General features: G+C 44.3%; 1 protein-coding gene across 1 annotated transcript in view; it reads left to right on the top strand.

Annotated features, from left to right (window-relative positions):
• The window catches only part of KDM2B (lysine demethylase 2B), a 105199-nt gene that overhangs the window by 14520 nt on the left and 74023 nt on the right, over window positions 1-16656 (top strand). Inside the window, exons 5-6 of the mRNA XM_062504372.1 lie at window positions 9659-9837; window positions 11617-11723. Of these exons, the coding sequence (XP_062360356.1) occupies window positions 9659-9837; window positions 11617-11723 (286 nt within the window). The remainder of the gene's footprint in view (window positions 1-9658; window positions 9838-11616; window positions 11724-16656) is intronic.

Genomic DNA, 16656 nt, shown 5'->3' with positions numbered 1-16656 from the left:
ACAGAAAGAGATATAAACATTGTAGGTAATAATTATTCTAGCTTTATAAAGTGTTTTATAGATCTATTAAAAACTGTACACACATTTATAGATGTATGCACATACACATATATAAATTTCATTCAGCACTGAATCAAGAATCGTAAGCCGTGTTTCCATGGAAGAGAAAATTGTGGTGCTGGTGGTGACTGCAGGTCAGGTGGGTAAAGGCAGGAGGGAGGGCAGGGACAGTGTGAAGCACTCCTTTTACATTAGCATACATTTCTTGTGGTGTGACAGCACAATGGTCCCCGAGCTGGCTGTGCAAATATTCAGCTTTTTGTTAGCAGCTACTCAAAAAAGCTGAAAGCAAATCAGAGAAGTGTACCTGAGTAGCTGCTGCCTAGTGATTTTTTGGTTCATTCCTCCTGCATGTTTGCTGCTCCTCTCAAATTGATCTGTTCTGAAAATTGTATCATGGTTGAATTCACATCCAACTACAAAGCAAGTCGAGAGGCTCATAGTGTGGTCTGTGGGCAAGTAGGGGAAATTTTGTCTTAATCAATGTACAGTTCTCCATCCTGTGAAAGAAAATTAGCTGTGTAGATACAAAAGAAGGACAAAGCAGCCACACACTGCAGCTCAGAAAACTTTCCATCATTTCTGCTGAATAGGGACCCAGTGTTGCTTTTTCTATAGAGCAATGCTCCATTTGTTTCAAGGAAGTTGTGAAATTGGAGACTGAGAGGAGGGAGGCTCATTAGAGAGGCTCTGTTGTAAGGAGCACTTCCCAAAATTAAACTGGCTGCTCAAAAGAAGTGCAAAAGTCTGCCCCCAGACTTGCATCTAAGTCTTGATTAAGATGTATGGTTCTCCCCTGGTGTGGGAATTTGTCCTGTGAATGGGAATGCCCCTTTGGGAAGAGCAGAAGAGCTGAGTCAGGAGTCATTAACTGCTGTGTCTCCAGGAGCCTCGTGTGGAGGGACAAGGAGGTAGCAGCGAGGTCTGTGCTCTGCTCCTGGGACCCAAATAATGCATTTCTCAAAACACACTGGACCTGGCTCTTCTAGGGGAGAGGAGTCATCACTGATCTCATGGGAGGGGAGGTACTTGATGAAATATTTCCATTCATTGTAAGATTTCTCCTCATTTCTCATGGGGCTTTTGTGCCTGACTGTGTGATCTGTGCCTGGCCTGCTCTCTGGGTTCTGATTTTTTTCTTTTCATCTAAGTGGGACTGTTGGCGTATTAAGAAAGCTGAGTTAATTAAATATCCATAGTTTGGAAGGCAAATGTCTGTGTAGTTTTATGCCAACTTGTGAACATGTTCCTCAGGCTGTAAGAATTCTCACTGAGAGTACCTCAGCCTCTGAAGCCTGCAGGTCACACTCTGAGTTCATGAAGGGACTCAGACCCTCAGGAGACCCGGAGCAGGGGATCCAAGAGCACCTTGAAGCAGGAGATAAGGATGGCTCCCTGCAGGAGGCTGAACTTGGATGTTCCTCACAAGTGACTGTAAAATAATTACATGTCACTGCTATTCCCATTGATCTGAGGCTAAAACCCAAAACCTGTGTTTTCAGGGAGCTGGGTTATGTACCTGCCTACTTTTCAAGGGAAAAAGTGGAGAATCAGAAAGCAGCTTTCATCAGGGCCCCACTGATTTGTCTCAGATGTTATTCAGAAGCATGTGTTTGAGATCCAGTCCATAAAAATAAATTGTTTCCTCTGTCATCTTGTTTTGTGACCAAAGCTTGTTTTAAAAACTCACACTATTTTAAAAAAATGCTTTGTTCATCATCGAGTCAAGTTCCAAATTGCTCACAGTCATGCTATTGGGCCTGTCAACATGCTTCATGCTCTAAACTGGGAAATGTGCTAAGTCAGGCCTAAAATCAGCAAATAAATATTACCACTGAAAATTATAATTTCCCAGTGTCTGTAAGCTCAGATGGAGTCAAACCAATGGTCTGTCAACAAAGGGGTTTATAAGTACTGTTGGTATGAGCCGGGCAGACTCCTAGCTCCTGCATTTCTTTTAAAGCTTGAGTACTTCAAAGAGGAAACATCTGGACAATAAAAATAATATCTGTATATAATATAATATATATAATGTGCTATTTCACTGAAATGATTGATTCCAATTCTTTCTAGCAGGTTTCTCTTTCCAAAATACAGCACTGGAGGTTTATTAGCTCATCCTTTTGTCTTTATACTTTTTTTCTTTCTTTTCCCTTGAGCGACCTCTCCTGTTTTCTCTGTATCCCTCTTTCCTTGAGGAGGCTGCTGTTCTGTACAGAATTTGTTTTACTCCCTAATTCCATTTAAGTTTGTGAGGAAGTGCAGATAAATCCTTCCAGACTCAAGCAAGTGCTCTTAGGATACTCTTGCCAACCATGAACCATTAGTGAGGGAGAGATAGACACACTTTGCTGTAAACAGTACCAGTAGGACTCCACAGGTAGGTTTTTTTTTTTGGTTTCCATGGAATCGATCCCTTTTTATGGGATACCAGCAGTCCCATATGTCAATCAGACAGCCTAATGTGATTTCTGACCTCCTCCATGTTAGCTCAGGGCTGGGAAGAATGACAAAGTTGTGGAGCTGCACTGTGTTCTCTCCTGGGCAGAATTAAAATTAGTAACTAGAGAGCGAAGTTTCTGAATGGATTTTTTTCAAGTGAAGGTTCCATTAGTGATTTTCCTACAGTCTGAGGGCTCTAATTTATTGAAAATTGAAGTGGTTTGTAGCAGCTCTGAAGGAACCCTTTGGGACTTAGGCATCCACCAGTGTTAAGGTAGAGAAGTGCATGAATAAAGTGGAAATCTCTGTCTATTAAAGTGTTGTATTGCAGACGTTCAGACGATGTTGCTTCATTTAACACTCACTGGTTTTGTGCCTCTTAAACAGCTTATTGTTTAAGAAGAAAAGCTGCAGTGTGTAATAGCAGGAGGGAGCTGGGGCTGTGGTTGGTGTCACCGTGGGATTTCCCACAGTGCCAGTGCTGGCTGCACATCCTTCCCCTGATGTTTGGGGAACTGTGCTGGGAAGCAGGCAGGGAGCTGACCCCGCTTTAAAAAAATTACTTAAGCCTCATCAGTTTCTTGAGTATTGGTGAACAGTTTGTATCATGAAACCAGGACCTAGGGCAGACAGAGGTTAAAACTTACCCAGTGTTCTTGATAGACTGAAAATAAAAACTTCTCCTCTAACACCAGTACCAGGCTCTGGTGCCAGACCATCTCTTTGTCATCTAAACTGGCCTCTAGTCTTGCTGCTGCTGCCTGTTATGTGACATGGGGAAGTGTCTCTGTTCCTTGTATTCCCTATTGCATCCAACAATTTGGATTTTTTGCCATACCAATTAAGCAACTCTAAATTGGCATCCTGCTCATTCTCTTCCTTCTCTCCTCACTTCTGGCATTGCTCTCTCATCCCCTCCTGTGTGCTGGCACAGGCTTTCCTCTTTCTTGTAGTGAAGTGGTTCAGGACGTTGAACCAGCAGAAAACTCACACTGTCTTTCTCCCTCGCAGAAAGGTTGAGGAATATATATATATATTTATTATTTCTATATTTTTTGGTGCTTGTTTAGCTCTCAGCACTAACCAGTGCTGGACTAAGCTGTGGTGGATGTAGCCTTCCACCTCTGCCATAAGTTTCCACTGAGACTTTGTGCATCAGAAGTGCCAGGTGAGTGAGCTTTGAACCATGATTAGGGTTTCTGTGTAATAAAATAAATAAAAAGGAGGCATTTGATGCTCTCTTATTATGCCTTTTTTTTTTCTCCTAGAAGTTAAAATGAAATATTATAACACTCGCTTATGTTTAGCATGTCCGCTGACTTGCCATTTTGGAAGTAGAACCAGTTCTATTTTTAGAGCTGAACTTCCTGTTTGAGCTGTCTTTAAGTTTGTCTGTTGCCTAAAACATGCAAGCTCTTTTAAAAAATCTTAGTTAAACTGGGACAATTTTGGTTAAAACAGTAATGTTCATGTCCAGATATAAACAGCAATAAATCTGCTTTGAATGAACATTACAACAAAAATACAACCTCTCAAGAGAATGTATTTCCATGACATCAGGACATGAAAGTGAAATCGAAGTGATGTGTCCTTGTAGCCACAGGCATCTCAAAGCCTCTGTCTACAGGTGGATTTAAAGATGAATTGTCCATGTGAGAAAATCAAGCAGAACATCTGTTTCATAAAAACTCCTCATAGTCAACACTGCAATAAGCATCTACTGCTTTATCTCATCCAGACTAGAAATGAGCTCTTTATTTTGGAGTGATCAAAATCCTAAATAGTTTATGGTAGTTGTGATGCTTTAGTGTCACAATATACCTTAGTTCAAAATTACATTCAAGTGTAGTGCCTTTACCTAAAAATATATATTAATACCAACATGTTTTGGAGGTTTGATGTAATTATATATTTCTTCAGATGTTCTCATAAGTGTAGGTACAAGATGTGTGGGGGTGTTGCAACCCTTTGACACCTTCAAAAACCCTTCTAGACGAGAGGGGAGCTGCAGGATTTCTGGTATAGTGCACATGTTTATTGGTAATGTGAGTGTAATTGAAGGTCTTCTTCCATTTCCTAATTGCAAAGTATGAGGAAAATCAAGTTTTCCTCGTTATGGGTTGATGATGAGCTTTCAGAGGTTTCAGAAAGATTATAATTTTTACATTTTTCTGTATTGTTACTGTTAGATATATTTTATGTTGAGACATTTTAGAAAATTATTAACAGTCTTAGAATAAATTTGATAGATAAATAAACCATAAGATTTTCACAAAGTTATATCCCATCCCACTTTTCTTGGACCTTGTATTGTCTTTTTCAAATATTGTTATTTGTGTGCTCTGTGTTTTCTGCCACCTGGAGTATGCTTATACTACAGGTTAATGCACTGGGATACTATATAAAAAATTAGAAGTAATATCCTTCTTTGCATAAGGAATTTTTTCCATGTGCTTTTCACTGTCTGAAACTTCTAAGAATCACTAAAACTCATGGCTTGGGTAGGTGTAAGGATACTGATTAATTCCATATAATGCCACTAAAACACATGATTTGCCTGAGCCCCTTTCTCCAGCGCGGTCCTGTAGCACTAAGGCCGCAGAGGTTCCACGGGCTGTTCTGTGGCCACGCTCTGCACACCTTTTGTTGTGTGCCGACAGCTCCTCACGCTGCTTATCGCAACTCGGCACTTTGATATCAAATGATAAAGCTGCGGAGGGGCCGAAGGGCAAGGTTGGTGTCAGGCAGGGCGGTTTTACACCTCCGTGAGGAGGAGATGCTGCCACCGCGCCGCCAGGGCTCCTGCTGCACGGCCAGGCTGGCGCTGGGGACGCGGAGCTGGCCCAGGGGGAGGAAGGACTGCACCGAGCTCTGCCAAGGGGGTGTCTTCGGCTTTCCTGGGGCCCTGCGGTGCTGGGGAAGGTGCTGGGCGAGGAGGCGCGGGGGAGAGCTCGGTGCGATGTCCGGGCTCGTTTCCCTTTGTTCTTCTGTGCCCTCTGGTGGCACTGGGAGCGATGGGATCCGGACGCGTCTCTTCATTTGTTCGTACCCTCTCTCTGAAATGCAGGGAATGTCGGGAGGAGCCCCACTTGAGCAAGGACTTTCTGCTCGGATTCACATCCCTCCCAGTTAGCAGGGGATATCATAATAGTCTCCCGTGGGCATCAGAAGAATACGTGCTTCCAGCTCCGGGAGCTCCGGGGGGATTAACTGGGATGCAAGTCAAAGCCTCAGTCTTTAGGTACAATTAACCCGCTAGCGAGGCTGGCAGATTTCCTGAGGCTCTGCCAAAAATCCTGCTTTACAAACCACGGATTTTTTTCCTCGTAAGAAGCATAAAGATTAGGCAGGAGCAGCGGGCCGGTCCCTCAGCATTGGACGTTGGTTTCTGGTTGTCAACACTATATTGTACCTTCAGCACAGATCTCAATTCAGCCACAGAGGGTTAAAATAATTCCCCAAGGTAGCTTTATCCGCTTAATGGACAGGCTTGATAATCATTCTTACAGAAAGGACATTTCCTCTTTCCTCTGCCGTGGGGGAGTTGCACCTTTTCCTGCTGGTGCTGTGCTGGAAAAGAGACCACAGCCTAGAAAGCTCTGGTGTCATCTGCAGCTCTGATTCACACCTCCTGTGCATTTCTCATACTCTGCTGTGTGGTTCATGTTTGCCTTGTTTCCACTGCTCCAAATATCCATGCTAAATCCATGTCATGGAAAAGGATGGGCCATGCTGAAGGCTGGAGTCTGGCAGCTTGAATAACGTGAAGCTCAGGGCAAGGCAATGCTTAATTTGCTAGAAATAAGAAATGGCAGCTGTTGGACAACAGAATAGATGATCATAGTTCCAGCATTTCCCATTCCCTGTTCCCTCTCTGGAAAATTGTTGCAATATTCTGTACGTGAAGGGAAGTGAGGGTGCCAACTCTGCAGGGGAGATCACCAAGAGCTTTGCTGAATGACTCCAGAGCAGGAGCCCATCGTCCCGAAGGGTCTGGGGTGGGCTTGGTGAGCTGTGATTTGGGAAACCATTTGCTGGTGCAGGGAAGGTGCCTGTGTAGCCTGCATTCCTGGAGGGCAGCTCTCTCTCTGACAAGGGGAAAAGGTTTGTCTTCCTGTTGCTCTTGTTTTACCAAGAAGCCCAGACCAGAAAGGACCAATTCTCTGTACCAAGCCAACTTGTCCAGGGTGGGCAGTGGGAGCCACGGACCCCATATAAGCAATTTTTCCTCGAGATGTTAATTTCTATAGGAAAAAAAAATAAATTACAGTATATAGAAATACTGTACAATTAAATCTATTAGAATCTTTACAGTGTCTTGGTCATTAAGCCTCTAAATAAAGGGAACTGATATTATATATGCTATTGTCCCCTTAATTTTAATGGGGATTTTACTAATACACAGACTGGAGTAACTTGATATGTTTTTGAGGTTTTAAGAAAAGCACAGTTCATCTGTAGCTCATCCTGACTGATTTTTTCCACCCCAACTTACATCCCTGCAATCGATTCTTCTGTCTCCTTCTTGCTGTTGTCTGTTCCCCTTGTCAGAGATGGCACTAGCTTGTTTCTTAGTTACTGTCTTTGTGATCCTTTGGGAATTCACTTGTGCTCCATGAGCAAGCAGCAGGAGAGGAAGATGTTTCTTTAGGCTGTAAAATTCCCCAGCATCACCACTCTGCCTCTGAGTCACATCTGCTGCTAGAGATTAAGCAGTGTCCTCTTAATCCCACATTGCCCAGTCCAGAGTTCTATTGGAAAAACATCCAGGGAAGTCAAAGCTGAAGTGGTGCACAGTGCACTGCAGCTTCCCCTGCCAGCAGTAAGAAACTTTGCCAGGCTCCAGGAGTCTTTTAATCCATGTCCACTGGGTGATGAGCTGGAGTGAGGGACAGAGAGCGTGCCAGGGTCACTGAGATCCTGCTGGGACCTGCTGGGCTGCCCCAGGCTTGGTTGAGTGAGGTCCCTTCTTTGAGAACATGGTAACAGTGTGGTAAGGGGATGCCTAGGAACTGGCTAAGAGAAATGGCTCATGGTAAAATGTGTGTGGAGCTGCTCAGAAATCCAGCCTGACCTGAGATCTCGCAGCCTGCCATCACTTTTTGGAGCCTCTCTGTGCTTCTTTCCCTTGTTCTTTCATCTATCCTAGATGATATTTTTTTCACCTTGTGCTAGGAACAGGAGATAGAAGAAAGAGCTGAATCTTTTCAGGACAGAAGAGATAAAGCTGGCAGTGAGCCAGAGCTGCTGTGCAGTGGGCAGTGAGCACCAGGATGTGAACCTGTAATTATACATCTCAAATTCTGTGAGCAGTACTCCAAGAATCATTATGTATGGGCTTGTTTGACAGTACTGTGGCTTAAGAGAAAAACATCCCCTCAAATTACTCTTTAATTTGGAAGTCAAGAGATTATCAATTCAAATCTTAAGATCTTCTGCCTGTAATTGATAATCGTGTTAATTTAACAAACCTGCTATTGAACTGCTCCTCATACTCTTAATTCATCAGGTAACTGCTGATTTTTCTTTTGGAAAGGATAATTGAGAGGCTCTACAAGGTTGCTTCCAGCAAAGCTGAGATCAAACCTAGACTACAATATGGCAGATCCCAGGCTCAGCCACGCAGCCCTTCAAATACAATTTTTCAGTACCTGTTTCCTTAACCCTTCTGGGCTGTAGCCATTGCTTTGATCCCAGGTTCTGGAAGAAGAGATCAGGATGGCTTTCATTAGGGGCCTGTTTAACAGCACTCCACTCCAAGCTGCTAACCTGTGGAATTGAAGAAAGACCATTCACATAGATAGTAAAGCATTAAAAAAAACCCAGCACAACAAAACCCTCCAACCCATAGCTAGATTTTATGTATATTGTTTCAAACACGCAGATGCCAAATTTAAGGACTCTTGTGCTTTTTCACACGTAACTAAACTGCCCCATCCTGCCTCAAGGTGGCAACACTCCAGACAGTCCCAAGCCCAGCCCAAGGATGGGCTCCTGTTCCCTGGCCTTGGAATGAGGAGTTTGATTGACAGGCTGGTGGGACTATTCCAGATTTACACTATATAAATTTTTCTTTTTGATTTCAAGCCTTTATGGTCTTGAGTTCCTTTGCTGAATCATTATCACATCTGTCACTGTCATTGCTATCAGGGGCTAAGGATGTTTGTAATGGAGAGCAGCAATCCAAGCTATCACTCTTGCTGAAATACTGCTCCCAAGCACACGATAGGCCAGGTGCTGTAATTATTAATAATTCCCTCTGATGGTGCATATCAGCCCTACATTTTGTATTAATGCAATTTATTTTGAGTTATTTCTTCAGTGGTGAAAATTGTTTTGGAGAGATTTTCTGGAAGCTTTATGAGTTTGTTTGCTGGAATCCTCTCCTGGAAATGAGGCATGTCTCTCATGGGCTCCTGTTCACTCACACACAAATGAACTGCTAATTAGGATGATGAAATTGCTGGGAGAGGTGAAACCTTCCAGTTGGACTAAGAGAAGATTGTGGATTAATCTGTGTAAACTGCTGCTCAGCATTCTGGTGCTAATGAGACCTGTATGTCTGCCACTAAGGAGCTGAAAGTATGGCCTGTAGTTTTTGTTGAGAGATCCAAAGTGGGAGCTCACTCCTTTATGGCATTTAGTGCTTTCATCCCCACTGCTGATGACTGGAATTGGGAACGTTCAGCAGTTTACAGTATCCAGTGATGCAAGGCAGTTTCTGCTCTTTGTGGATAGTTTTTGTACGTGAGTAAAAGCATCTTGAGAGACATATGGATGTTTAGAAAATTGCAGTATGATTTGGAGAGCAATTTGTCGTGCCTGCCCCCTGCTACCATATTGTATCACTTCTCCATAGTTTTTAATGTACTCCTGCTCACATCAGTTCACATAAAGGAGGAAACTGCTCTCTCCATCCCTGTGAAGCACCAGGTGACCTATTCAGGGGCATATTGGGCAAACAGCCCAGTTCCAAGCTAGTTCCTTGCTCACTGTTTGAGCTTCTTAGGTGCCATAGAAGGGCTGGTACTGCTCTCATCTTATTTTCCTGCAGGTTCTCTGCAGTCACTGAGAACTGATATATATATATATATGTGTCTATATATGCATAAATGAAGGCAAGGCAGATGTTTTGAGCCTGCTGCTGTGTTTGCAGGGAGCCGCCGGATCGTGGATGTGATGGATGTGAACACCCAGAGGGGAGTTGAGATGAGCATGTCTCAGTTTGTGAGGTACTACGAGACCCCAGAGGCCCAGCGGGAGAAGCTCTACAACGTCATCAGCCTGGAGTTCAGTCACACCAAACTGGAGAACATTGTCAAACGCCCCAACGTGGTAAGGGAGCCCGTGGTGATGGCCTTTATTTCAGCTTCTTCCAGAAATAAATCAGGGAGTTTAAACAAGGTGATGGGAAGTGCCCGGAACTCCTGCTCGTTTAGTGTCAGGATCTCATTTTTAGCCAAGCGGAAAGCTGATCTCCTTGACAGTGGAACTTAATTTACAGGAATTAGGTACCTGATGAGCTGTTAATCATGCAATTTGCACTGATACACAGTTCCTCTCAAGGTATTTAGGGGAAACTTCATCCAAAATTAAATACCTATCTAGTATTTCTCCTCCTCTAAGGAAGCTTAAACTACCACCATGCTTGAATTCATTATATATGAACACTCCTTTTACCTAAAAAATGTTCAGGGGTTTCCAAAGGAAATAAGTTGGAAACACAACTGTTAAATGTAGAAATGTTTACATAATTAAATCAGCATAATCGCTGCTATATCAGAATTGGCAGTGGTGGAAGGGGGTAGAGTAGTACATGCTTTGTAAAGGTAGGGAGCTTGTGTGATTTTATTCCTGATGGAGTCACTGGCATGAAACTGTGACCTTATTAGTAAAGATGATTTCATTTATCTCTGAAATGCAGCCATGTGTGCTATGCTAGCATGGAGCTGGGTGTAAAACTACGGCTCTATGATGTTTTATTTTCAGACATTTTTCTCCTGATTTCTAAGTCCTTTTCTAGTTACAGAAGCAGGTTTTTTTTTTTCCTGCTGGGGATATCTCTTACCCAAGAAGACAATATAAACACCATACTTCTGCCTGAACAGGTCACAAATAGATAGCAGTTCTAATTACTGATTTGTAGTAGTAATTCTTAACTAGACTCCTTTGTTCTTTTCCACACAAATCACAAATTGAGTATTAAACACATATTTAGAGGTTGATTCAGATTTTTGCTGTCATTCAGACACTTAGCAGGCAATTTGAAGGTGCTCTGGGGAGTTTCTTGTGTTCAATTGATCCGGGTTTTTCCCAAACACATCATGTTAAAACATCTGTGCAAATTTCCTGGGTGCTTAGAAATGAAACAGGCAGTTAGGTACCTATTATCATGTGTAAATGGTTATTTCATAGCTGTTTAAAATGGCCTGAGTGCACAGTTGTTTGTAAAACCAGGAATATTTAGATCTCACTGAAAGAAAGATTTGCATTCCCATGGGAGTAGAAGAAAGGGTGTTGTGAAAGTCCAGTACCTAAAGTCAGCTTCCATATATTAGTGTAAGATGTTCCCTTGAATCCTGAAGAGTTTTGAGCCCGTGTGAGGCAGAAATACCTGATTTTGGTTCCCTGCTGTGCAAACTCTGGGTTGCAATATCAGAATGTGGGAATTATTTCAGAATCAGGGCAGTAGGCAAATTTTGTTTTCACTTACAGTTGTGGTATTGACGGAATTATTCCCATTTCCTCCTTGAAATAGAAGATATTAGCATCTTACAATCCCTTTTATGTTTCCATTTTAATGTTCATAAATGCAATTTCTAGTCTGTTTGCTACAAAAATGCCACAGACTGTACAAGAGAAGGTGCTCACAAGTGCCCATAAGACAGAATTTGCACTCAGGTAAATTGACTGTAAAACTCTCCTTCCCCTGTGTTTTAAGGGGCTGAGTTGTGGTGATGAAATGCTGCACCTTAACAAGTTGGGTGCACAGGGACTTTTGCTGAAGAGCAAGGTTCTCCCTGTCTGTGAGCTGTCAGTGGAGGAGTTTTAGCTGACAAGAATATGTCCTACCAAGTGTTCAGGAGCTAACAGTTGATTTTGGTGGCATTTCAGGTAGACTTAGTCGACTGGGTGGATAATATGTGGCCACAGCACTTGAAGGAGAGACAGACGGATGCTACCAATGCTATTTCAGAGATGAAATACCCCAAAGTGAAAAAGTAAGTCTTTAAAAAGCTCTGTTCTTGACTGCCTTAAATAATTTTAACTTTGCAGAATACAGTCTTTAATCAAGTCTCTTTGAAAAGTGCTTTTTTATTTTTCAGTTTTGAGCAACTCCGTTTTGAAAGTGGCAGACTGACCTTAAGTAGTAAATTCTCTGAAAGTGCTGCCCAAAGAAATCACATCACACACATATGTCACACAGAGTCCTGCTGTAGGCTGGGCTCAGATGCTGCTCAGTTTCTAAAGTGCTAATGACAGAAGTTATTAGCTGAGAAATGTTTTGTGAAATGAGGTTGAAGTCCATTTTTGATGGTGTGTGTGACTTAGTAGAAATTCTGTCACTGCCCTTCCTGCCAGTCTGCTTTTCTATTCACTTTTTCAAGAGCAACGTCAAAGATTGGTCCTGGACTGACTATCCAGACTCAGGGCAGGTTTGAGACTGAACACAAGAGCAGTTTCTCCTTGGTTCTGCCTGTCTCAGCTCTAGGTTTTGGGCAAGCATAGGCTCACCTTGCTTTTTCTTCGGCTTTAATGTCTTCCTTGAAACCTTTTATGTGGTGATCGGAAAAAGGGACTGTTTGGGGGCCTCAGAATGTGCAGTGCAAGTTTCATGGGAATGAGTACAGCTGAGATAGGGGTTCCTTTAATGATGAAATGATCTGTATGGCTTCTGAACACCAGGTAATCCTGGAAGCCCTTCACTGCTGTTTCTGTTTTATTGGCCAGACCAAACGCTGGCAGCATCCCAGGCTCTGCTGTTGAACTGACCTCTGGTGTTCTGCAAATCACTCAGAACTCCTTCCAAATTGTAAAATAGATTTGTACTAGCAGATACAAAGGAGAGTGCAGTCAGGAAGTGATATGTAGCATTTCCATTTGTTTTGTAAAAATAAACATTTGGGAAGGTAAAGGTGTTCATAAAAGAAGAGACTCTGTGATAGGCATTGGGGATCATACTCAGCACCACTGATTTCAGTGGAAGTTAAAGATACTCCTACATTTTGAAAGGATCAAACTGCTGTTAGTGTAACTGGATGTGGACTGGAGTGCCCCATGCATTTGGAAATGTCCTAAGTGACTTGCCTGAGGTCATACAATAAACCAGCAGTAGAGCAGCACTTGCTTCCCAAGCGGTTAGTCAGCTAAATAACATTATTTATAATTTGCCAGAGCTACGAAATTGAATCATGATTTAGGGCCTAAGGATTCATGGATGGTAAAAGGTAAGAAGTAAAGGAAACTATTCCTTTCTTAGAGCAGGCACACTCCAGATGCTGAAAAAGATGTAGCAAGTAAACATAGCAAGGCAGAGATGGTTTGAAGGATAAGGTAGCAACATGACTAACAGCATTTAGAAGAAAAAGCAGAGTATAGGCTTGCAGTTCTCTACTTGCATCATGAAATGCCAGATGGTAGGTTTCAAATGGATTTTAGAGACGTACCAGTTCAACAGATTTTGACATGGAGTTTTTCCCATTTGTGGAGGGTGGCCTGGTAGAAAGGCAGGAGATGCCTGATGAAGAAGCAGACATGGAGCTGTGGAGGTTGCTGTCACTGGCAAAGGGAAGGTGGAGGTTGACAGCTTGATAAACTAGTAGACGTGATAGGTACAGGGAAGCTAAACACTGAAAGGCTGTGAAGGCTTGAAATGTGACAATAGAGTTTGATGTTGGGAAAAGGAGTTACCAGGCCTGAGTGTTAAAGGCGAGGGTGATGCAGCTGGAGTGATAAGGATGTTGTTACTGAGTGTCATCTCACAGAAAGACTAGAGAAGGATGATTTACAGCACTGTTGGCACAAACTCCTCATCAGTCTGAAGAAGCCACAAAGATAAAACCAGTAACAAACAGTGACAGTCTGTGAGCACAAGAGAAGCTGTACCAGATCAGGATGAAATCTGTGGCTCTCAGTAACCTGTCTGCTGTTGGGTGCTGGCATTGATGCCCTCACAGGAGTGTAAGAATGGTGCGAGTGTAAAATGATGCTGCTTCTAAAAATTATCTTCTGAACTTCGACTGTCTGCAGTCCAGGCAGGGGCTGTCCTGAGGCAGAAGTGGTTTCTGTGTGCTCAGTGATTCCCTTAAGAGATTGCTCTTCCATGAACTCATCTGGTTTAAAGATGAACTCCTCAAGAGATTGGCTTTCTCCATCTTTGGGAATTCAACTTGACCTTCTCCTGTAGAGATAGTGCTCCCAGCTATTGCTATGAGTATCCAGAGGGTTTGAGCCCTTATTAAGGAAATCATGTTAAGTTGTGGAGGCACAAGTCAGTGCTGTCGGTGGCTTCACACTGCCCATTCTTTTACGTGAATCATCCATATTCATATGCTTTATTAATGACTGTTGCTGCTCAGAAATGGGATCGATTAATTTCATTCTTGTTCTGAGCATTCCCATAATTCTGAGACTTTGCAGTATGCCATCCCCACCATTAACGTGTTCCCTACAAACAAAAAGCACTCCAGCTAGAGCGCTGCAGTTTTGCAGACACAGATGGCATTAGCAGACACAAATGTCTGTCTTGGCTCCTGCACGTCGAGTTCCGTGCTGGGAGTGAAGTTAAGAGAACGCTCCATCTGCTGCTTCGGTTACCAGGAGCACCGCGCGCGCTGGAGACCACCCTGCCCCGCTCTTGGACTTGCACCATTAACTTCTTAAAAAATTCTGGGTAATTAAGTTATTTTTCTCTCTGTAGGTAAATGGCTGCTTACCTCAGAGGAGCCTTAGAGGACTGAATTAAGTGAGGCAGTAGTTCATGTCCCTTTTTTCCCAGGGTACAAGTTCCTGAAAAAAGCCTCACAGACATGGGATCCTGGATGAGAGTGAGAAGATGCTGTGTAAAAAAAGGCAGTGCTGTTGTAACATTGTTTTTTAGGGGCAGAAGCTCATTATATCACAACCCTTTTCAGGTAGCTCAAAACAAGCTCAGATTTGTTTTTCTGTTTAAATTAATCCAGAACTGAAGCAATCTGGATACAGCTGAGTCAACAACAACAAAAAGTACGGACTTGATTTTTTCATTTATCAAAAGAGGTAGTCCTACTGAAATTATTATCCTCTTTATTAGGTTTTGTGTTTGTAGCCTTGCAAGATTATTTGCAATGGAGTGGCAGTTAATACCTACTGTTCAGGACATGAAACAGTAACAGGAATTTCTAAGAACTTGGTAATGTTTGTGCTGTGGAACAAATGAAAACTGTAGCTTTAGTCAATGCAACATCATTTTACCTTCAAAATTCTTACTATTACTTGAAATATTTAAGCAGTGCTGTAATAGGTCTCTGTAATGATGCTGGCCTTCAGTTAAGGATGGGGTATGTTGTGTGAAACATCTACCTGTTCACAAAAGAATGCTGCTCCGTTTTAGCATCTCATCAGCCCTATTCTCCCTCTCCCAAGCTGTTCTTCAGCCATCCATTCCTTTCTATTCATTCCTTTACTAAGTAGGGATGGATTTAAACAGATGCTAAAATGCTCTGCTGAGCTGTGGTCTAATTAGAAGCTGTGTGTGCCTCTGGAGACAGGGAATCCGGGGAGCTCGCAGGTCCCACAAGGCAACCTGGCACTGGTTTATGCATGTGAGAGACTTGTCTGCACTTTGTATGCCATTTGTGGATTGCTTTTGATACAAAACCTCTATAAATACAATTCAGTAAAGAAAAAATTACACCAATAAGTGCGTGCTCGGTAGCAAAGTAAATAAAACGTGATTTCTTCAGATCAGTGCATGAGGCTCAAATCCTCCTTCAGGTAGAACTTGGAGGAGCAGCATGACACATGTAACTCAAATAACCACCAGTGTTTACAACAGTTTGTGGTGACCCTGGAGATGAACAGCCTTGTCACAAGATGAAGAAACGCGTTGTGCCCTCACAGACACCAAACTGCTGTTCCAGGGGCAGGCAGGCCTGGCTCACTGTGAGCTGGCCCGCACAGCCTCGGTGTTCCACCGGGCCGGGACAGGGCAAGGGCGCGACGAGGGAGGTGTTGTCTCTTGCTTTGGTGCCAGTGTGGTCTGAGAACGGGATTTGCAGGCACTTCACAAACTCTCCGGTGCACGGCGGAAAACCGGCTTCCCTTATCTCGGTGTTGTGTGTGTGACTGACTCGGACCGTAACCCCTCGGGGCAGGAGCCGGGCCTTTCATGTGCGTGTGAAGCGCACGGGGTGCGATGACCGGGGTGTGTGACGATTTGGTTTGTTCCCCCGGGCGGGGAGAGCTCGGTACCGCTCCCCAGGAGGGGGACGGGGGGGAGGTTGGTCCCGGCAGGGCACGGGGTATGAGCGGTAAATCCCTTCCACGGGCAAGGCTGGCCGGTGCTGGGGGCCCTGCCGAGCGCGGGGAGCCGGGCTTCGTCATCCCTAACGGGGGACTCGGGGCTCATCCTTGAGGAAAGCCGGGTTCACCCCCAGGGAAGCCGGGGCCCTCCGTGAGGAGATGCTGAGGCTCATGCCCGCGGGGCAGCCGGGTCCTCCCCGCCCCGGCGGGGCCGGTCGCTGCCCGGTGAGGCGAGGGTGGGAGCGGCAGCCTGGCCGGTGCCTCCCGGGTGACAATGGTTTCTTTTGTCTTGCGGCGCAATTCTTGACTTCCAGTTGCAGGGCCCCAGTGTGGGAGCGCCGTCGGTGCGGGCCGAGGCGCACCGAGGTAGCCTTTGTTCCCGCAGCCTCCTGGCAGCCCCGCTCGCAGGCCCGGCAGAAGGGCCCCCGCCGTGCCGGGATGCTGCCGGGGGCCGCTCTCCCCCGACACCCGGAGCGGCGCTCCCGCCCGGGGATGGGCAGCGAGGCCCGCGCCTTTCCCCGCGCCGGCACTTGCAGTTGGCTCATGGGTCTGTGGTATTCGGTTTCAGGCTCGGGGATTTCAACCAGCCGGCGCTGCTCCTGGGAGGAAGGAAGAGTGAGCTATACTTTTCTCATTGGCCCGAACAAAAAA

The sequence above is a fragment of the Cinclus cinclus genome, chromosome 17, assembly GCF_963662255.1.
Source record: "Cinclus cinclus chromosome 17, bCinCin1.1, whole genome shotgun sequence".
In the NCBI taxonomy this organism is placed as follows: Eukaryota; Metazoa; Chordata; class Aves; order Passeriformes; family Cinclidae; genus Cinclus; species Cinclus cinclus.
This window is presented reverse-complemented; position numbering and strand designations above follow the sequence as displayed.